At 34.4% G+C, this 22,594-nt stretch overlaps 2 protein-coding genes and 1 pseudogene across 2 annotated transcripts; all 3 read left to right on the forward strand.

The window, feature by feature from the left end:
- The first annotated feature begins 1,928 nt into the window (after window positions 1–1,928).
- Window positions 1,929–6,194, forward strand: LOC120215168 (annotated as a pseudogene).
- Window positions 6,195–9,467: 3,273 nt separating this feature from the next.
- LOC120215394 (brassinosteroid-related acyltransferase 1-like) lies at window positions 9,468–11,408 on the forward strand. Its single transcript, XM_039213107.1, has 3 exons — window positions 9,468–9,896; window positions 10,211–10,669; window positions 10,911–11,408. The coding sequence occupies exons 1-3, from the start codon at window positions 9,468–9,470 to the stop codon at window positions 11,406–11,408; spliced, it is 1,386 nt and encodes a 461-aa protein (XP_039069038.1).
- Window positions 11,409–14,827: 3,419 nt separating this feature from the next.
- LOC120215378 (receptor protein kinase TMK1-like) lies at window positions 14,828–18,166 on the forward strand. The gene is made up of 2 exons (XM_039213096.1): window positions 14,828–17,314; window positions 17,439–18,166. The coding sequence occupies exons 1-2, from the start codon at window positions 15,040–15,042 to the stop codon at window positions 17,963–17,965; spliced, it is 2,802 nt and encodes a 933-aa protein (XP_039069027.1). The 5' UTR covers window positions 14,828–15,039; the 3' UTR covers window positions 17,966–18,166.
- The last annotated feature ends 4,428 nt before the right edge of the window (window positions 18,167–22,594 follow it).

Raw genomic sequence — 22,594 nt, forward strand, 5'->3', positions numbered from 1 at the left:
CGGTGTGGACGATAGGGCTTGTTTAGATCGTATTTTGTAGGTGAGAATATCGGTAAATGGCCTGCGTGTTTCATGAGAGTCGGTGGGATTAATGGATTGGTTTTCATCAGCAGATGTGGTGGTGTTAAGAGGTTGTGGAGTGGTAGTTTTTTCAGTAGAAGATGGACTGATAGGTAACTCAGTAGTAATCGGTAAACATTGAAATTCAGACTCACTCTCCCCTGGATTTTTGGTTTTCGAGAAGAACAATTTATGCTCTGGAAAAGTGACATCCATAGAAGTGAAGAACTATTTTGTAGGAGAGTAGCAACAATAACTTTTCTGAAGAGATGAATAACCAACAAAGACACAAAATCGCTCGAGGATCAAGTTTAGATTTATGAGGATTGCAGTCATGGACAAAGGTAGTACAACCAAAGAAACGAAGAGGAACATAAGAGGTAAAAGGTTTGAAATGAGGGAAATTTGTGAAAAGGATATCCCGGGGACACTTAAAGGCAAGAATCTTACTAGGCAGACGATTGATGAGAAAGGTAGCTGTTAAGAGAGCCTCACCACAAAGGTATTTCGGAATATTAGAAGAAAAAAGGAGAGCTCTGGTTACCTCAAGAAGATGACGGTTTTTACTTTTGGCGACCCCATTTTGTTGTGGAGTGTCGACAAAAGAAGTGAGGCGAACTATTCCGTTTTTCTGGAAGAAAGATACCAACGAATGAGAGAGATATTCCCCACCATTATCAGATTTAAGGATGCCATTAGAACTTTGGAATTGTGTTTCAATCATTTTATGGAAGCGTTTAAAGATGGTACAAGACTCAGAATTGCTCTTCATAATAAAGGTCCAAGTGGTAGAAAGTGGTCATCAATAAAAGTAAAAAAACAACGAATTCCATGTAAACTCGTAACCCGCGAAGGTCCCCAAATGTCACTGTGAATTAAGGAAAAAGGTTTAGGCGAGCGGGAGGGAGGAGGATAAGAGTTGCGAATGTGCTTTGCAAGAAAACAAATGTCACAAGAAAAAACGATGCGGAATTTTTATTAATAAACAATTTGGGAAACAATTTAGAAGATAAGGAAAATTGGGGTGACCTAACCTAAAATGCCATAACATAATTTCGGAAGCCGCATCTGTAGGAGAAACTGAAACAAAGAAAGAGATAAATGGTGAAGGTGAGTGGGTTGGAACGAGAGCAGGATGAGGAGCTTCAAGGATGTAGAGTCCACCACAACGCCTAGCATTGCCAATCACCATCCCCGAGGTTAAACCCTGAAATTCACAACAATCGCGATTAAAATGAGAAGTTCAACCTAAATCTGTAGATAGTTTGCTAATTGAAAGAAGATTGCAAGTCAACCTCGAAACATAGAGAACATTAGATAAAAGAATGCGACGATTAAGGCGAATCGAGCCACTTCCCTCAATCGGTGATAGGGAGCCATCAGCAGTACGAACACTGCATGAGACTGTTTTTTATGAAACGTAGAAAAAATACTAAAGTTTTTCATCATATGATCACTCGCCCCTGAATCAACTATCAAAGAGACACACAAGGTGAAGGGGGATAAGAAGGCAAAAGGAGAACTACCTTCACTAGCAGTGCGTGCAAATTTGGACTCGGGAGCAGGAGGAAGCTGTAAGTGAACAAACATTTGTAGAAGATCGTCCAACTGCTGACGAGTAAAGGAACCATCCCCAATGTCGTGACAACAGAGTTACCTTGAGATGGACGCGAGGAGGATTTAGATGGTGTCCAGTCTGCCGGACGACCATGGAGCTTCCAGCATTTATCACGAATATGACCAGGTTTCTGGCAGTGATCGCACTAGGGACGGACTCTCTTGACATGGGCGTCAACGAACGAATGGTTAACTAAGGAAAAGCTTTCAACGGGTGGAGGAAGCATCAGAGAGTGACGGCTTTCTTCGCGATGAACCTCAAAGAACACCTCGCGAAGAGACAGAAGGGGCCTGATGCCCAGAATCCGGTCACGGACATCATCAAGAGAGACGGACAGCCCCAACAGGAATTGGAAAATACGTCATTTTTCAAGTTGCCCTTTGTAAAGTTTGGCATTTGCACCAGTTTGCCAATCGGAAGACTCAAACAGATCGATCTACTGCCATAAACGAGACAGCTGAGTGAAATATTGCGTAATAGTGAGATCGCCCTACTTCAAGTCATTGATCTAGCATTCAATGGAAAACAAAGCGGACGAGTTTTCCTGATTGGAGTACGTCTCCCTAGCAGCATTCCAGATTTCCGAGACGGTGGTGTAGAGCATGAAGTTGGCACTAATGTCAGGCAATATAGAGTTGAGGAGCCAGGACATAATCATGGTGTTCTCGGTGAGCCAAGTGTTGTATTGGGGGTCGGAGGGATCGGAGACTGGCATATTATTAGAGAGATATTGTTGCTTCCGGCAATTGGTGATGAACAGACGCACGGGTTGAGACCAGACAATATAGTTCTCACTATTTAGGCGATGACAAGTAATTGACGAGGGAGCAGAGTTTGAAGGAGACGGCTGGACAATGGAAGTTTCAGCCTTGGATGGTAGGTCGGACGAAGAATGATATACCATGACGGCCGAGAAAGAGGGAACAATGGATCGAACCTAAACTGATACCATATAAACTAAGGTTTTCTGATGAAGGTAGTAATTTTTATTCAAAGAAAAAATAATTTTAGATAAGAGGATACATAGGAGTTTTATACACATGAATTAGACTCCTAGATAAGATAGGAGTCATCTTTTCTACAAATTAGGAAATAGTGTTAGAGATAAAAAGGAAATAGAGTTTGACTAAAACACTACTCACATATGGTTGACATAGTTTTGAAATTTACGGGTCGAATGAAAAAAGTTACACAAGATAGGTCGATAGTGTTGATAATAATTAGGAAGTTTGCAGTCTTTTTTTTCAACTTCAGTTGTATTAGAATGCGAATTTTAAAAGGAAACGTTTCAACACTTGTTCATGTAATTGATGCTGATAAAGTTATTAATTTGAAGGTATATAAGTTAAGCAGAAAATGTACTGTTATCTAGAAACATAGTGTTTTCTTATGTATGAACAAACTTCTAAATGAACACAGATACCTTGGTGGAGCCTTTGATGTGGAATCTCTTGTGGAGAATCTACTTGGACAACTCGCTGGAAATCAGGCAATTCTAGTCAACGTGTACGATATTACCAACTCTTCGGATCCCCTGACCATGTATGGTCACCAAAATCAAGATGGTGACTTGGCTCTGGTCCATGAAAGCATGCTTGATTTTGGTGATCCATTTCGGAAGCATAAAATGATATGCAGGTACGTTTATTACTGAAACTTCTTCTTAAGGTTGATGGAATGTTTTGGGTTGTTTTTCAAATTACGTACCATTTGGCATTCTGAGCAGATATCATCAGAAGGCACCCACATTGTGGACCGGCCTGACCACAGCATTCTTATTCTTTGTAATCTGCTTATTAGTTGGCTACATCTTATATGATGTGGCAATTCACATTGTTGAAGTTGAGGATGATTTCCACGAAATGCAAGAACTAAAGGTTCGAGCAGAAGCTGCCGATGTTGCCAAATCACAGGCATGTTTTTCAAGATTTATCTATCAACACCTTGTAGGCCCACCCATTTCCAAGCTAAAACTGAATGATTTTGTTTTCGGATACAGTTTCTGGCAACAGTTTCTCATGAAATTCGGACTCCCATGAATGGTATTCTTGGTATGTTCCAAATCTATGAAATATATGTGTGGACTAACATTTACCAATTTTATCCTAATATGTTCCAACTAATTTTTTAATGGTTGCAGGGATGCTTGGGTTGCTTTTAGATACGGATTTAAGTTCAACACAAAGAGATTATGCTCAGACTGCTCAAGTTTGTGGGAAGGCACTTATAACATTGATAAATGAGGTGCTTGACCGGGCAAAAATTGAAGCCGGGAAGTTGGAGCTAGAAACTGTCCCCTTCAATCTTCGTTCTATCTTTGATGATGTTCTTTCTTTGTTTTCTGAGAAGTCTAGAAACAAAGGTGTAGGTAAAACTAGTGCTTCATTTTTTAGTATGTTTATCTATGTTAGATAGTTCCTAGGCTCAGTAGGTGCATACGAAACGAGAAAACCCCCTTTGGTTTATAATGCTTGAACTCAGTGCCTTATTTTTTTTCCGTTTTCCTTTCAAACGGTGATGTTCCTCATACATGCAATGACTCAAATATGGTGAATTATTTGGGAACTGAAGCTGGCAGTCTTCATTTCTGATAAAGTACCGGAAATGGTTATCGGGGACCCGGGGAGGTTCAGGCAGATAATTACCAATCTAGTTGGGAACTCTGTTAAAGTAAGTCGATTTCTCAACATTCCATCTTTTTGACATTCATTTAGGGGTTACATGCATCTTCTCTTCATTACCCCTTTCTTGGTTTTTTATCTTTTAACTAAGTTGGTAAATATGTGTGTTTGACAGTTCACAGAGCGGGGACACATATTTGTTAAAGTTCTCCTAGCTGAAAACAAGAAGCCCGTGACAGAGGCAAAATCCGAAAATCATTTGAATGGAGGTCCAGATGAAGGTGTGCTGATAACAGGTGCAAGCCATTTTAAAACCTTGAGCGGCTATGAAGCAGCTGATGAGCAGAACAGTTGGGATTACTTTAAGCATTTAGTCATTGAAGAAGAGTCACGATATGATGCCTCAATAAACATGGAAGTTGCTGACGAAGCTTCTGGGGGTGTCACTTTGATGGTATCTGTGGAGGATACTGGCATTGGGATCCTTTTAACCGCACAGGACCGAGTTTTCATGCCATTCATGCAGGAATATAGTTCAACCTCGAGAATTTACGGTGGAACTGGTATATCCTTCTTATAAAGGTTTAACTCTGTATGGTTGCTTTGTTGAATATTGCAGAAGTAAAATCCAGCCGGATATAATTCTTGTTGAGAAAGATTTATGGCTTTCTGAAGAGGATGGTGGTTTCAGCTTACAAATGTTCGATGGGAAACAAAATGGACATGTGTTGAAGTTGCCTAAGGTGATTCTACTTGCAACAAATATTACAAATGTGGAACTTGAGAAAGCGGGTTTCCAACAGATACTGTGATTATGAAACCGATGAGGGCAAGTATGGTGGCTGCTTGTCTCCAACAGGTTTTGGGGATAGGGAAGAAGAGGCAGCCTGGAAAACACATGTTGAATGGATCTCCAGTCCTTCAGAGTCTACTCTGTGGAAAGAAAATATTAGTCGTCGATGACAATATGGTTAATCGTCGAGTTGTTGCTGGTGCATTGAAGAAGTTTGGAGCTTCTGTAGAATGTGCTGAAAGTGGAAAAGCTGCACTGAAATTACTTCAGCTTCCACACTGTTTCGATGCATGCTTCATGGACATTCAGATGCCAGAAATGGATGGGTATGTATAATGCTTTTCCATGCATTTGTCATCCCTTCTCTGTTCTACTTTTATCTCTACATGTATTTGCACCTATTATGGCTATCGAGACCGATATTAGTGCCATATGGTTCGTTTCTGATAATTTGTTTCTGTTCAATAAACCTGATTTACATCCTACTATTATAAAATTGAATATCAATCATGAATTGTTATTTTCAGGTTTGAGGTAACTCGTCGAATTCGAATGATGGAGAGTCAGGCGAACGAACAGATGAATGGAAGCATCAAAGAAGATTCTGCCAGCAAGGAAGAGTGGCATATCCCGATATTAGCCATGACAGCTGATGTTATTCATGCCACCTCCGATGAGTGCCTGAAATGCGGGATGGATGGATACGTCTCGAAGCCCTTCGAGGAAAATCTCTATCAGGCTGTTGCAAAGTTCTTCAAATCCAACCCCAATTCATGATCGTAGCTACAACTTCGCCCTCTTCGGAAACACAGAAAACAGAACTGGAGAAATATATGCAGGTTGGACTTTCTCCAGGAATTTCTCCCCATCCTATGGGTGCATTTTGGTTTCTGCAAACATGAAACAGTCCATGATTAAGGTTAGCTTGGATTTGAGTGGATTGTTGACTGCACCGAAAGCATGTTCCGACGATTGATCCTAACCAACTCGAGTTTAACTTGATTAGAATTTGAGTAGTTGTATGCTACCACAGGGACTCCATGCCCATCTGTTTATATAGATCATTACAAGGGTATGGATTCAAAGGTTTTAATCTGAATTCCTCCAAAGACTTAATCTTTCATCTGCATATATATATCTTGTTTTTTTGTAAAGACTTTGATATTGAGTTTTCAAATATGAGAATTAAGTGGTCGCTGCTCTGTATGAATGGTTATACTTTAATACATCCCAATTAAAATAAAATTATATCAATATTGTCGTTATGAAACATAAATTTCATGTTTTTATTAATACGTTTTTATATTTGCTTATTGATTCTTTGCAATAGTCCACTATAGAATTTGACCTAAAAATTAAGGTATTGATTGCTTTTGTAAAATTCCATAAAAAAGGGAAAAGGAATTTGCTTTGATAAAGCAGAAAACAAGACAAGGACATGAAGGAGAGAGAGACCAGATGCAGGTTTTCCGCAAAAACATGTCGTTCATATATGCCTAAAGCCATTCATATGATCCACTAACAATCCAACATTTACACCTAAAAGGTTGTACTTTATTCATCTTTATCACCGGCCTTCTCAAAAACAGAGTTGTAATTGACAATAAACGATGATTTTATCAGATTACGGTATTCATTGTTTAATTTTATCGATCAAATTAAAATTTAATTCGACTAATTGATCGAACAATTAAGTGTTAGATTAATTAAAGATTTAATTTTTTTCTAAAATTTAGTTATCGATTAATTCAGTTTGAAATTAGTTAATTAATTCAGTACGGTACAATGCTGACAGCATCAGGAATATAGCTCGTCTTGGTCGGTTACTGTTGTTGGTCAATGGTTTCCTTCTGGCATCCAATTCTGGTTAAAGCTAGCGCCTTTAGTCGTGAATCTGATAGCATACAGCTTGGGTTTGATGTATGAGTTATGTGTAGTTTATCTCTTTTGTGTATCTTTGTCTTGTGAGTGGGTTGTTCTTGCCCGGTTGTGTCAGCAACTTGGATGTGCTGGAATTGCTGTTGGCCTCTCTGTGGAAGGTCTTTTGATTGGCCTCTCTGTGGAAGGTCTTTTGAATTTAATTGTTATTCGATAGACATAGTACACTCTTTTTCTTCCATTAGGATTAGATAGATTTTTTAACGAGGTTCATGTTTATGCCTTGTTTTATATGTATCACTTAATAATACCGTATAAAACTCTCTTTCAAAAAAATATAAAATATTTAATATATTATATATATTAGACATATATTTTAAGTTTAAATCATTAAGAATCAAAACCCAACTATTTTTAATTGTACTAGTCTCATTAAATTTTCAAGACGGAATTAGCCCAAATCAAATTTTAATCCAAATGAAGAGGATACTTCTATTAAATAAAAAATAATCTAAATAAAAGAACTTATAAATTTTTTTGGTCATTTTAAAAATTGATCGAATTAATTAAACTTTGTCAAGTTTAATTAATAATTTTAATTTGTTATTCGGTTAATAGCGAAGAAAATTTGATCAATTCAATTTTATTTAATTTTGTTTGGTTAATGATTGAATCAACCGATTAAACATCCTACATGATACCAATTTCTTCCATATTTACACATTGATGAAACTCTTGAGATAAAGATCAGAACAAATTGTATATGCCTAAGAATTATGATCATAGTCGACCAAACATATTAAATTCAAATAAACATATTTTATTAATTAAATAATAATAAAAATCAGATCATACAAACTTGAGTTTAAAAATAAATAGAAAACATCTTTTTTTTTTAATACCCGATTAGAGGTTCCTTAAGAATTATGATGTATATATTAGGTCCATTAAGTAAGTTAAAGGTTCGAATTTTGATATTTACGAATGAAACAAACTAAATTGAGAGAGTCATTTTCGTCTCTGTAGGATCCGATTCGGATTAATCGATTAATAGATTAGATAAAGTTGGTTATACCAAAAAATATATTAGGTTTTTCAACATCAAGATAACATCATGAGACACAATTGTAATATTCGAATATGAATCGTACAACATATATAATATATATATATATATATATATATAGAAATAAACAAATAAAACCCAGAATTTTCATCTGTTTCATCAATTTGCTAATAGTAGTAAGAATATATATACATGAAATGTATTCACCAAAGAGTGACGGGATGAAATTTAAGTAATTCAACAAAATTTTGAGCTTTAGGTCACGGCTGAAAACTTGCACGATACACCAACTTTGTACGTAATGCCTTGAAATTCCTTGTTGGACTCGATAGGGCAGTACTAATACTAAGACGATAAATATTCCTAGGGATGTATTTAAAATTTTATGTTAGAGAATAAATTTATAAAATTTCAATGGACGAAAATAGATTATCAATAAACAGAAAAAAAAATATAAAATATAAGAAAATTTGAAAATTTCAAAAAACGAAAGACTGCATTTATTCCCCCTTTAGTTCATCCTTCAATACTTGAATCCTTGTTCAAATTCCATTTACATGTTTTTTCACCGCATCTTGGACATTGCATGTATTCTTTCTCTTTTATATTAATCCATGTAGTATTGCGACTTTAAAAGTCTCATCCAGCTAAAATTCCTGATACATATTTTGATCAGATTTTTTTAATTCGGCTAGAATCCTTACGCAATTAAAGAACTCAGCCCTTGATCAAGCAGGACTTGTACTTCTTTGTCTATAAAAGCATCACCTGGTTATTGACGTTTTTTTAAAAAAAAAAAAGAAAAGAAAAATAATTATACGTTTAACATATGTACTATATTGAATTCAATGTCTGAAAATTTCTTTGTCTACAAATATACAATTGTTATTACGTATATTTAACCCGGTCTACTATTATGAATACGTATTAGGTTAAAGCATATTAGAACATAAATGATTAGTAACTTGGGGTTAGGTTAAAGCAATTGCATGCACAGGGAAAGTGACAAAAATTCATAATTTTGCAAATAAAAAAACACAATCTTCATCGTTTCCGATTGGCTTTGCCTAATCACAGTCCATATATATAACACACTTCCATTTACCTTTATATATATATATATATATATATATCTTATGGCTACTTAGAAAAAGATTTGTCTCTTGTTAATGTACTTTTTAGGTAGCAATTTGGTACTGGGCTGCATATAAAATTTTTCCCTAAAAAGCTTTTAATTAGAAATGATCTCATCCCACTCTTCAAAAGACTTGTCTTTACCTGCTTATTTGAAGGATTTCTTTTTAAGTTGACCCCCAGCATTCGATATTATATAACCCTAGGGTGTTCCCTCATTTTGTATGAACTAGAGACACCTTTCATAATCTCTGCAACTTTCATTAAACTTGATCATTATTCCATAGTATTAAGCAAATGGAGATAAAGCAATCTGTTCAGGAGAAGATAGTTTTGAAACCTCTCAAGCCGTTTAAAAGACAAACAATTCAACTCTCTGGTTTTGACAGGATATCTCCTGCCATTCTCTACTCTGTTTTATTTTATGAAGTTGGTGATCAATCGTTTATAAAGGAAGAAGATGATCCTTTTGGGAGAGCCAAAGAAGCTCTTGCGAAAGTGCTGGTTCCTTGGTATCCAGTTGCAGGAAGGTTTAGAATCAATGAAGGATCGGGGAAGCTGGAAATTGACTGCAACAACCAAGGAGTTTTACTCGTGACCGCCGTTACTGATTCCAAGCTTGAGGAGCTGGGAAGGCTGCATGAATACAAGGCTTGCTATGAAAACCTGGTTCCTAAGCTCCCTTTTACCACTGATATCGCGGAAAATCCAATTGCAGTTGCTCAGGTAATATGTTATACCATGCACCTTATAATATTCAGCTTCTGCTCTTATACAACAAACAAGAAATGAGTATAGATTCATGCATGTATAAATGAAAACATATTTGTTTACCAATAATTAGACCATGGTTGGACTTGTTTTAAATTCTACTTGAGAAGTATGGGAAACCCTAACCCTAGACATATACCACTTGCTTGTTCTATTTCATATGCCATTTTGCCTATCTTTAACCATCATCCTTCTCTTTCAGGTCTCTTATTACTTATTAGTGACTTTTAAAGTCATAAAATTGACGATACCTGAATCAAATTTTGCAGATAACAAGGTTTGCATGTGGAGGTTTAGCTCTAGGCTTTGGTGGTAGCCATGCTTTGTTCGATGGAATAGGAGCATTCAACTTTCTATCATCTTGGGCTCACATATCAAATGGGAAACCTGAGTCCGAACTCATTGTGCCCAACCATTCAAGAGATGCTTTGCTAAGTTCCATCTATTCTCACCATTTAAGCCCTGCACATGCTTCAATATACGAACAAAACCACATTACAGCTATTCAAGATCTGTATGGAATACCAATGGAAGCCAAGGCCTCAGATGACAGGTTCTGGGGAACTGCCTTGGCCAAATTCAGCCAGGCTGATCCTCAGGCTGGACTGGAACTGGTTACTCTAGCCATCGGCAAGGAAACAGTGGAGATATTGAAAGCACAAGCAATTGAAAGGGGCAACCTCCTCAAGTGCTCTACGTTTGATGTTTTATGTGCCCATTTGTGGAAGGTGAGCAGTTTAAGATTTTTTATATATGCTTTACTTATTTGCGTATATAATTTAGGGTTCTTGAATTCACATAGTGGTCTCAATAATAAAAGGGAGTGTTTGTTCTCTCTAAGTGACTTAGATTTAAGCAAATTTGTGTGTGAGTTAACTAGACCTAGGTTTTCTAAAAAAATTAGGGTTCTATGTAGAAAGTTCTCATTGTATACATGAATTCATGTTAAAGCACTGATAAAACGTCCAGGCAAGAGTGAAGACTCTGAATTTAGATGCAAACACAAACATCTGTCTTCAGTTCCCGGTCGACTCTAGGAGCCGGCTTCGACCTCCGCTTGGTAACAACTTCACCGGTAATGCCTTTGTTCTTGCCTCGGTTTCATGTTCAGTCAAAAACCTGTTAGAGCAACCTTTGCATGACACAATCCGAAGAATCCAATCAGCTAAAGATGAGATCAGTGATGAATATATCAAATTGTATGCAATGGCTCTTGAGGCCTCAGACAAGTTTTTCCCCTCGATGTTACAACTGACCATTGTATCCGATTGGTCAAGATTTCCTTTCCACGATCTCGATTTTGGATGGGGAAAGGTTTCAAACGCCGCTATCTTAACTACTCCGGTGCCGGAAACTGCTTTCTTAATGGTAAATCTTGAAGAATCAGGTGGGGGATACTTAGTTCGGATTGGTATTGGAAGACAATATGTGCATGATCTTGTCACCAACTTCAATAATCTAAGCTAAATGTAGATGAATGATAATCCAAGTAAGGTCATTATATATATATACAGTACGGAATAAAATTAGAACTCCAAGGAGTATATTGTGGAGATACTATAAAATAATGTTGTGCTGATTTGAAAAATAAATATTGTTGTATAATATGATAGGATAAATATATATTTTGATATTTAAATTTGATTTTAAGGTGTAATTTGATATTTTAATTTTTTATTCAGTTATGTATTAGAATTTGATTTTAAGGTTCAATTTAGTGTATAACTTTTTTGGTTCAATTAGGTACTTAAATTTTACTTGTTGGTTCAAATTGATTCTCAAATTTTATTTTTTTTATCTAAATTGATAGTTACAATAAATGGTTTATTTTAATTATGAAACCAGTTTAAGTATCAATTTGAACCTTAAAAAGAAGTTTAGGTATCTGATTGGGCTACAAAAATTGAAATACCAAAATAAACTTTAAAATCAAGTTCAAATATATAATTAAATAAAAAAATAAAATATCAAATTATATCTTAAAATTAAATTCAAATACCAGAATATATATTTATCGTATCATGCGATAGTCCTGCAATGTGAGTGGTTTGTGTGCAACTTTGTAAAATAATTTTAATAATTTCATCGTGTACCTTTTTTTTCCCTTTTAATGTTATTAAGTTTTAATATTTGGTCTCTGAAACTAAAAATAACAGTATCATTTATAATAATTGTTACTTATTTTATAATTGTTTCAATTTTTATTTTATATTTTTTTCTTAATTTTATAATATCTTTTAGTATTTTTTATTTTTTATTTTCTTAAAACTAAAGATTAATTTAAATAAAATTTTCATTTAAAATTAATGTGTGTGTGAGAGAAATTATCATTGTAAGTAAAAAATATACAAATCAAATAAAAACAATCAAATGTAAATATTCTAATCGTAATTAATTTTATTTATATAGTTACTAAAAACTTAAGGTTGGTTTGATTCTATAATTTTTTTTAAAAATTTTTATATTTTATTTTTGTTTTCAGAAAATAATTTTTATTTCTAGATTTTTAAAAATTAAAAAACATATTTGATTAATATAAATGAAAACTTGAATCCAAAAATAAAATAGTGAAAATGTATTTGGTATTTAATATTTTAAAATAAAATAAATAAATAATTATTAAGTAATTAAATTAAACTATAATTATTTAAAAAATTCATTACATAAATTTGACACGTGAATTATGCAAATATAAAACAATAAAGTTTATAAAAAAAATTCATAACATAAAAGTACTCTAGTTTATAATAAGAATATAACACTGATGTATATTATACATCAATTATTTTAAAAAATACAAAAAATATTGTTGTAAGTAAGAGCACACATAAGTGTCATTAAAATAAAAAATATGTTTAGCGGTAATTGATGCCCTTAAACTTTTGGGGAAAAACTAATGTAGCCCCTGAACATTTTTTTCACTCAATGTGACCCTTAAACTGAGAAAAAAATCAATATAAATATTTCACAAATGAAATCAAACGTTGATCATCTCGATGCTTACATGATAGTTCATGAAACTTATATGACAATCTACAATGTTGATGTGATAATTCGTTATACTATTGTGTAAGTACACTATGGATGATGATGTGATAGATAATCTTAATTAATTTTATGACTAAGTTTGAGGACATAATTGATTTTTTAGAAAGTTTGAGGACTTATTTATTTTTAAAAAATATTAAGATATTTATTTAAATATAAAATATAAATAATTATTAAGTTATTCAATATATTAAATATAAAAATATTACAAAATAAATTATTAAAAAAATCAATTTAAAGATCACATTAATTGTAAAAAGAGTTCAAGGATCACATTGGTTTTTTTTTTTTTTACAAAAGTTTGAGAGTTTCAAATACCATTAAGTCAAAAAAATATTATTAGAAAGATTTGAACTCTTGTAAATTAATTTAAAAATCTAGATTTCTTATTTTTAAATTTACAAAACAATTCTAATGAAAATACTGAAAATATTTCTTTTCTTCATATTTTCACTTATTATTATTTTCATTTTTCAGAAATCATTTTCTAATTTCACAACTAAACACATTTCCTTCAACATGTTCTATTTTCTAAAAAAATAAAAATAAAATATATTTTCCTAGAACCAAACGGACCCTTAATTTATAATTAAGTTAGATTATAAAACATTTAAATTACGTTAATTGTGATGCTTACTAAACAAATTTATATGTATCCCTTATTCCTATAAATTTGTTAGTAGGGAATTTAACACCCAAAAGAACCCTAACTAAAACCCCAAAGGCTTTGCATTACTTGAGGCTTAAACTTTCGGCCCAAATAGTTTAGGGTAAGTGGTCCTTTATATATTAATTTAATTTAAGATTATCCAATTTGCTAAAGCTAATTATTGGAAGAAGAAAAATAATATAGGTCTCATAAACTGTCGGGATTTGTTTGACTAGTTCTATGATTTAATATTTATAAAAAACAAAAATGTACTGTGATTTAAGTGCCAGTAACCAGTAGGGTTTACAAAAATGCTTAGCACAAACAATTAGCAAATATAATATGCTCATAGAAATGATTTAAGTGACGGAGTAGTAATAAGCACTCGTACCAGGGCGGATGTACATGACTACCTAGGGGAGTGTTGCACATCCTTTATGTTTTAGAATAGGGTATCATAATTTTGGACCCTTATTTTTTAATTTCTAGATCTGTCACTGATTTATACTACTTACCTTTATTTAATTATTATCACTTAGGACATTCGTAAAAGGTGAATTTATAAAATCTTATAAGATAAAAATCTATTTTTAATAAAAAATATAAAAATATATCTTAAATATATAAGAAATTAAAATTTTAAAAGGCTCACTGTCTCACTCGTCCCTCTCTTGATCCATCTCTGCACATGACCAAATGATTTACGGCCATATTTAAAGAAAATACAATAGAATCAAGTTATTGTGTTTAAAATGATTAAACAGTGTTTAAGTATTAATTAATTAAACTGGGAAGTTCGGTCTTTATAAGTAATTTATAACTAATGACATTTATTGAAATAACTGAATAAAATGAAAGGACATTAACAGTCTCAATGAAGACAATATATCATCAAGCAACTGGATTAAGGCAAGAAATTATTGATTAGTAAAAATTAAAAGTATTTTTAATTGATATAAGTATTCATTTATTAAAATTCGGAGATATCTCTTTCAAAGGGAGAATACGGACTGCTCACAAATACAAATTACAATTACACTATTCTAGACCTTTTAAGAAAAATGGTAGGACCAATCTGCATGTGCCAACTACTTTTTTTCTCTCATTTTCTTAGGAACCAAACAGTACTTACTAACATATAATAAAGTAATTATCTTTATTTTGGCCCCTGTTTTTTTTTTTCTATCTTCCTCTGTCCCCGCCGTTTTAGTCTCTCAAGGCATCTTCTTCTGTCCTGAGACAACTCCGTCTCTCAATCACCTCTCCTTCTTCCTTCGTTTATCTTTCTATTTCTCTCTTACCCCTTTTACATCCCCAACCATTTAGCCAAAAGGAACATAAAGTCTGCAACTTTCCTTTCAAATTCCCCCACTTTCTCGCTCACTTCTCCCCAGAGGAACAATGAAGAAACCTCGTTTCTTGGGTTGTCTTCTTTTTGGGTTTCTTTCAGCCCTTTGCTTCTTCACTTCACATGTCTCTTCTCAACCCAGTCCTGATGTTTCAGTCATGGAAAAGCTGAAAACAAGCCTGAAGATCCCATCTTCTCTAGACTGGTCTGACCCTGACCCGTGCAACTGGGCTCACGTTGCTTGCGAAAACAGCAGGGTCACCAGGATCCAAATACCAAGCCAAAGTGTTGGTGGAACCCTTCCTCCTGATCTCAAGAACCTGTCTGAGCTTACCACCTTTGAAGTTATGAACAACCAAATCACCGGAGCAATCCCGAGCCTTGCTGGATTAAGTCAGCTGGAAGTGGCCAACTTTCACACCAACAATTTCTCATCTTTCCCTCCAGATTACTTCACTGGCTTGACTTCATTGACTTCGATTGTTCTTGACTACAACAAATTCGAACCTTGGGAGATTCCCCAGAGCATAAAGGAAGCAACTTCTTTGAGAACTTTCTCTGCAAACGGAGCTAATATCCAAGGTCGATTTCCAATTTTTTTTGACAGTACCACTTTTCCATCCTTGGCAAAACTGCATTTAGCTATGAACAAACTTGAAGGAGGATTGCCTGCTGAACTTGGTGGAACTATGATTCAGTCTTTGTGGGTTAATGGGCAGAGTTTGAACGGGACTATTGAAGTGATACAAAACATGCCTTCTTTGACTGAGGTATGGTTGCATGGGAACCAGTTTGTAGGCCCTTTACCTGATTTTTCAAATCTAACACAGTTGGCCAATTTGAGTGTGAGAGATAGTCAGTTCACCGGTGTTGTTCCTTTGTCTTTGCTTAATTTAGAGTCTCTTCATTTGGTGAATTTGACTAATAATAAGCTTCAAGGGCCAACCCCTAAATTTGGTTATAATGTAATTGTGGATGCGAAGCCTGGCAGTAATAGGTTTTGCTTGGATGAACCTGGTAGTCCTTGTGATGAGCGTGTTAATATATTGTTATCTATAATTGAAGCTGTAGGTTATCCAGTGATTTTTGCTGATAATTGGGAAGGGAATGATCCTTGTAATGATTGGCTTGGTATTGCATGTGCTGGGAGGGAAATTGTATCTGTTAATTTCCGAAACAAGGGGCTTACTGGTACAATTTCTGGTAATTTTTCTAAGCTTACTTCATTGACAACCTTGGATCTTTCTGGTAATAATCTTACTGGAAGAATACCGATAGAGCTCACTACATTGTCAAAGCTCACACGGTTAGATGTTTCGAACAATAGGTTCTATGGGAAAATACCTCCCTTTAGGCATAACATTCATTTGGTTATAGATGGTAATCCTGATATCGGAAAAGATCCGGTTCCTACACCAAATGGCAGATCCTCTGGTGGATCTTCCAGTGGTGGTGGTTCTTCTGGGAATGGTCAAAAGAAACCTAATACCGGAGTGGTTGTGGGTTCGGTCGTTGGTGCTGTTGGTGGCTTGAGTCTTCTTGTTCTGGGTATATGTTTGTATACTAGAAAAAGAAAGCATAGGAGTAGGGTACAGAGTCCAACCACTGTAGTTATACATCCGCATCATTCCGGTGATCAAGATGGAGTTAAGGTGACTGTTGCTGGATCGAGTGTTGCAGGTGGGAATGAGACTTTCAGCCACACAAGCAGTGCCCCTGGTGATGTTCATTTGGTTGAGGCTGGTAACATGGTGATCTCCATTCAAGTTTTGAAGACTGTGACGAATAATTTTAGTGAGCAAAATGTGTTAGGAAGAGGTGGTTTTGGAACAGTTTACAAAGGGGAATTACATGATGGGACAAAGATTGCAGTGAAAAGAATGGAGTCTGGTGTTGTGACTGAGAAGGGTTTGGCAGAGTTCAAGTCCGAGATTGCGGTTCTTACTAAGGTTCGACATCGCAATTTGGTGGCACTCCTTGGATATTGCTTGGATGGAAATGAGAGGCTTCTTGTTTATGAATACATGCCTCAAGGGACCCTTAGCAGGCACCTATTCAACTGGGAGGATGAAGGGTTGCAACCACTTGAATGGATGAGACGACTTACAATTGCACTGGATGTGGCTCGAGGTGTCGAATATCTACATGGTCTAGCACAACAGAGTTTCATTCATCGAGATCTTAAGCCGTCTAATATTCTTCTTGGAGATGATATGCGTGCCAAAGTTGCAGATTTTGGCTTGGTTCGTCTAGCTCCCGTTGATGGTAAACAGTCGATTGAAACAAGACTCGCAGGAACATTTGGGTATTTGGCACCAGAGTATGCAGGTAATTGGCTTTAGTTTTTCATCATTTCTTATTACAAATGCCTCGTTTCACTATAGCAAATGTAAATACAGTGTCTTCATTTATAAGTTTCAGTATTAGAACTAAAATTTCTTGTGGTACGCAGTCACCGGACGAGTGACCACAAAGGTGGATGTCTTTAGCTTCGGTGTGATCCTCATGGAATTGATCTCGGGCCGGAGGGCACTTGACGAAACGCAGCCTGAGGAGAGTTTGCATCTTGTGACATGGTTCCGTAGGATGCATATAAACAAGGACACATTCCGAAAAGCCATCGACGAAACCATTCAGCTCGATGAGGAAACACTTGCAAGCATTAGCACAGTGTCAGAGTTGGCCGGCCACTGTTGTGCTAGGGAGCCCTACCAAAGACCGGATATGAGTCATGCTGTCAACGTACTATCATCACTAGCAGAGCTCTGGAAACCTGCTGAACCCGATTCAGATGACCTATACGGCATCGACCTTGATTTGACTTTACCACAAGCCTTGAAAAAATGGCAAGCATTCGAAGGAAACAGCAATCTGGACGACTCTATATCGTTTCTGGCCAGTACAGACTCTACACAGACAAGCATCCCGTGCCGGCCATCCGGGTTTGCAGATTCATTCGCATCCGCAGATGCTCGATAAAAGACATGTAGAACAAGGGAAGTTCGAGCGTCGATGGATACTTCTGAAGCGTTCGGGTTTGTTCTTCCTTCCACTCATTGTAAGATATTGCTCTCTAAACCTATAGTTTGTAGGAGATTATATCGTTCTCCCCCTCGGTTTATCTTTGTAAGTTTAAACAGTTTAAAATTCTCTGATCTCGATAGAAGTTTCCAAATGCAACCAAGAAAAGGCCGATTTTATCTATAGTTTGATTTAATTATAGTTAAAATGCAAAGTGTAAGCAATCAGCTACAGTAGAGAAGGGGTCCCTCCTTGTGATGAATTTAATTGGATAAGTCAACCAACTCCCATCAAAATCTAATCCAATTTACTCAATACAACCAAGTTTTGTGCGTGTGCGTGTGAAGATAATTCGAAACACCCTATATTTCATAAGTTTTAGCTGAAGAGATGATGTGAGATATTGAGACACGTCAATGGGAGCAGGCAAATAACTAGTCATGACCATGGATTGAGTCAGGTTGAATCCACCTGATCTGAAATTTCACTTAATCTGAAAGTTGATCCGATTTTTTTAAGTTAAACCTAAACATATATAATTCGATTTTATTTTAAAAATTTAATTTGATTCGACTTGAATTTAAATTTGAAAAATATTAACTCGACTGACTTGGGACATATCAAAATTTGTAGGGTCGGAAAACAACACATCTGAGAGGTTACTGTAAGGCCATGAATGTGTGATAGTTGCATTTTGGTTCCCATTCGAGAACATGCAACGTTTAAGACAGGGTGTGGTTGTGGATTTGGTGTGGTCTGGTCTACACGGTGTAATTGCATGCCAGCTGTTGTACAAGTGCCACCTACAATATTATTATATTCTCCCGACAGTGACCATTACGCGTGTCGTAGGTTGCATCGCATTCCCTCCATCAAATCATCGACGATATCTACCATTACCGGGTTTCGTGACCGTCATTTGTAATGTGATTTTGACTTCATTAGTCAACATTTCATATTTTATTCTTTCCGAACTCCTTTTATCCTCCCTTAATTTTGCCGCATTTTATGCCTCGGTTTGGCTTTATTTAATTTTACGGCCTTTGTTATTTTTAACAAGAAACAAAAAAAATTAGAGTTAATTATATTATATATCTCTAAACTATGACTCTCGTATTAAATTAATCCTTAAACTTTTGAATATTCTAATTTTATCTCTAAACTACGACCCTCTTTCTAAACCGATCCCCAAACTTTTGAATATTCCAATTCATCCCTAAGTTCATTCAAATATGTACTTAGTTTTAACCATAGTTTAACCTAATTTTTTTTCAAACATATAATAATATAACTTGACATAACGATTTTATTAACAAGGGATGTTATTAGTATATACATATAGTTTGAGATGAAATTGGAATGCGCAAAAAGTTTGAGGATTAATTTAAAATGAATGTCATAGTTTGAGGATGAAATTAAAATATATAAAAGTTTAAAGTCCAATTTAAAATAAGAGTTTTGAAGACATATAATGCAATTAACTAAAAAAATAACATGGTTATTTACATAGATACAGTTGAATTTTCCAAAAGTCGAAAATATATATTTACACGTGAACTAATGGTGTGATGATAAAAGACGTTATTTTAGTTCTAGCTGAAAATATAAATCATACATATATGGTAAGATTTCATAACTTAATCATAATCAATTGTAAGTAGGGATGGGTATACAATTAAGTCGAGTCGAGTAAAAAATTAGTTATTCAAGTTTAATAGTCTTATTTTATAACTAAAACTTCATTTGATTTTTTTTGAACGAGTCGAGTTTATTAAATTCAAGTCGAGTCGATTCGTTTGGGTTTATGTTTAATTTTAATTTTAAATATTTATAATGTCATGATACAATTTTATTTCAATTTAAACGATTTTCTATAATCATATACAAATATACATATATATTTCTTCATATTTTCTTTTATATGTGATACACATATATCATGTATAGTTGAGAGACTCGACTCGAATTTAAACATCAATCCACTAATCATTAAAAATTTCTAGTTATTCGAGTTCTATTTTCCAACTCAACTCAAATTTGAAATTTTCTTTTAATCGAATCAAGTCATGTCGAGTTAAATTTCTATCACATCGAGTCAAATAAAAAGATTCGAATTTTTTAGTGGACTCGAGTTTTCCTCCCTTAATTAGTCCGTCAATTAATCAAACGAGACCGTTTGTGACATGGCCATGAAATTATTTGGTTTTGGTATCTCTAAAAGACTAGAAGGCATATAATAGCACGAGCAAGGGGGTAATGGATGTCCCAATATGTGCCCTAAAGACTACAAGGGTAGGATTCAAACTTATCCAATCATAAGTTATATATTATATGTAGAGATTGATAAACATGTGAAGGAGAATAGATTTTAAAAAATGAGTGCTTGGAGAGTACAGAAAGGTTGGGCATAAAATGTGATTAAGATAGCCCCATGCTATGATAGAAAAAGAAGAAAGATAGTTCCATGTGAAGATGTGTGGGTCTATATTTTAGTTGTATTGTCTTGTTCCCTATTTGCTTTATTTGGGTTTAAGTTGACACTTTTCATTTTTCTCTCTCTTTCCAAAGTTTCTTCAATATGGTTTGTTTTAATTCAAGAATTTCAAACGATCAATTATATATTAAAATTATATCAGAATACAACTTTATTAAAAATTTGAATCAAGAATACAACTTTGATAAAACTATTAATAATATTCTCATACTTCACTCAATTGAAACTCGAACTCAAATTTAAACTTTAAATATATAAAAATTTTATACTGTATTTTTTAAAAAATAACATATATATGTTAACATTATTAATAATTTAATTAAAAAATTAAAAAATTAATATATTAACTTTTCGAGTTGCTCGTGAATTTTTTGAATCAAGTAGTTTACTATATATATTGTCTCTTCTACAACCTTACTCGTATCACTTTACGATAGTGCAACTTTCACAAATTTATAGGCTTTGCGAAAGTCTGAAAAAGAAGCCCAGCCTAAAAATCAGCTGGTTCAAACCAGAATGGTTGCACTGGAACAAAAAGCCCATAGTCATATAACTTCGCCTAGATAACATTTTTATCATTTAATGTTGAAAATATTAATTTATTTCATTTTCAAAATTATATTTCAAATATATTCTCTCTTTTTATAGAATTCAAATATTTAAATCATTATATTTTTATTTTTATCCAAAACAATATAAAACATCATATCTATAAGCTTAAGATTACAAAATAAATCATTTTCAAAATTCAAAACATATTTTATAAGGCAAATGCACTTAGGTGGCGTATAGTTGTATGAAATCCCTTGGAATTGGTGGGAATTGGAATCCAATTCCACCACTTTCCCATGTTTGGTTCAAGTTTTTCAAGGGAATTGGAATCTCTGATGGAATTCAATTCCATCAAACGAGGGAAAGTGAATTCCATAAAAAAAAAAATGGATGGAATTCAATTTCCTTGTTGGAGGGAATTGAAATTTAACCATACTACCCTCATCAATCTTTTGGTAACTTATTCATATATTGAATAAAAATATTTTTTTTATTATTTCGGGTCGGGTTGGGTTTCTAATTCATATATTCGGGTCGGGTTGGGTCGGGTGAAACTTTATTTTGGTCGGGTCGGATCGGGTTTTTTTAAGTGTGATATTCAGGTCGGGTTTGGGTTTAGGGTGAAAAAAACCGAACCGACCCGAAAATATATATAATTCGGGTCAGGTCGGATTAAGTCACTGTTTTTATTAAATAAAAATAATTTTTTATTATTTCGGGTCGAGTCGGGTTGGATTTCTAATTTATATATTCGGGTCGGGTCGGATGAAACTTTATTTTGTTCGGTTCGGGTCGGGTTTTTTAAGTGTGATATTTGGGTCGAGTCGGGTCGGGTTTTTTTAAGTGTGATATTCGGGTCGGATCGGGTCGGGTTTTTTAAGTGTGATATTTGGGTCGAGTCGGGTCGGGTTTTTTTAAGTGTGATATTCGGGTCGGATCGGGTCGGGTTCAGGGTGAAAAAACCGGACCGACCCAAAAATATATATAATTCGGGTCGGGTCGGATTAAGTCACTATTTTTATTAAATAAAAATATTTTTTTATTATTTCGGATCGGGTCGGGTCGGATTTCTAATTCATATATTCGGGTCGGGTCAGGTCGGATGAAACTTTATTTTGTTCGGGTCGGGTCGGGTATTTTAAGTGTGATATTCGGGTCGGGTTCGGGTTTAGGGTGAAAAAAATCGGACTGACCCGAAAAAAATATATAATTTTACCTTATATATTTAGGAATAATTACAATAATACCCTTCCATATATAATTTTTTTCAATTAAGTCAATGTTTTTATTGAATAAAAATAATTTTTTTTATTATTTTGAGTCGTATCGGGTCGAGTTTCTAATTCATATATTGAATAAAAATAGTTTTTGGTATATTTTTTTTGTAACTAATTAACATACTCCGATTGGAATGTATCGAAATATTGCTCTATCTTTTGGTAATTTTTTAACATATTTTGATTGCGATGATTTTAACTTATAATGTTTATTAGCATGATTTTTATAATTTATTGAAATGAATAATCAATCAATAAATTGAA

The sequence above is a fragment of the Hibiscus syriacus genome, unplaced genomic scaffold (assembly GCF_006381635.1).
Source record: "Hibiscus syriacus cultivar Baekdansim isolate YM2019G1 unplaced genomic scaffold, ASM638163v2 tig00110114_pilon, whole genome shotgun sequence".
NCBI lineage: Eukaryota > Viridiplantae > Streptophyta > Magnoliopsida > Malvales > Malvaceae > Hibiscus > Hibiscus syriacus.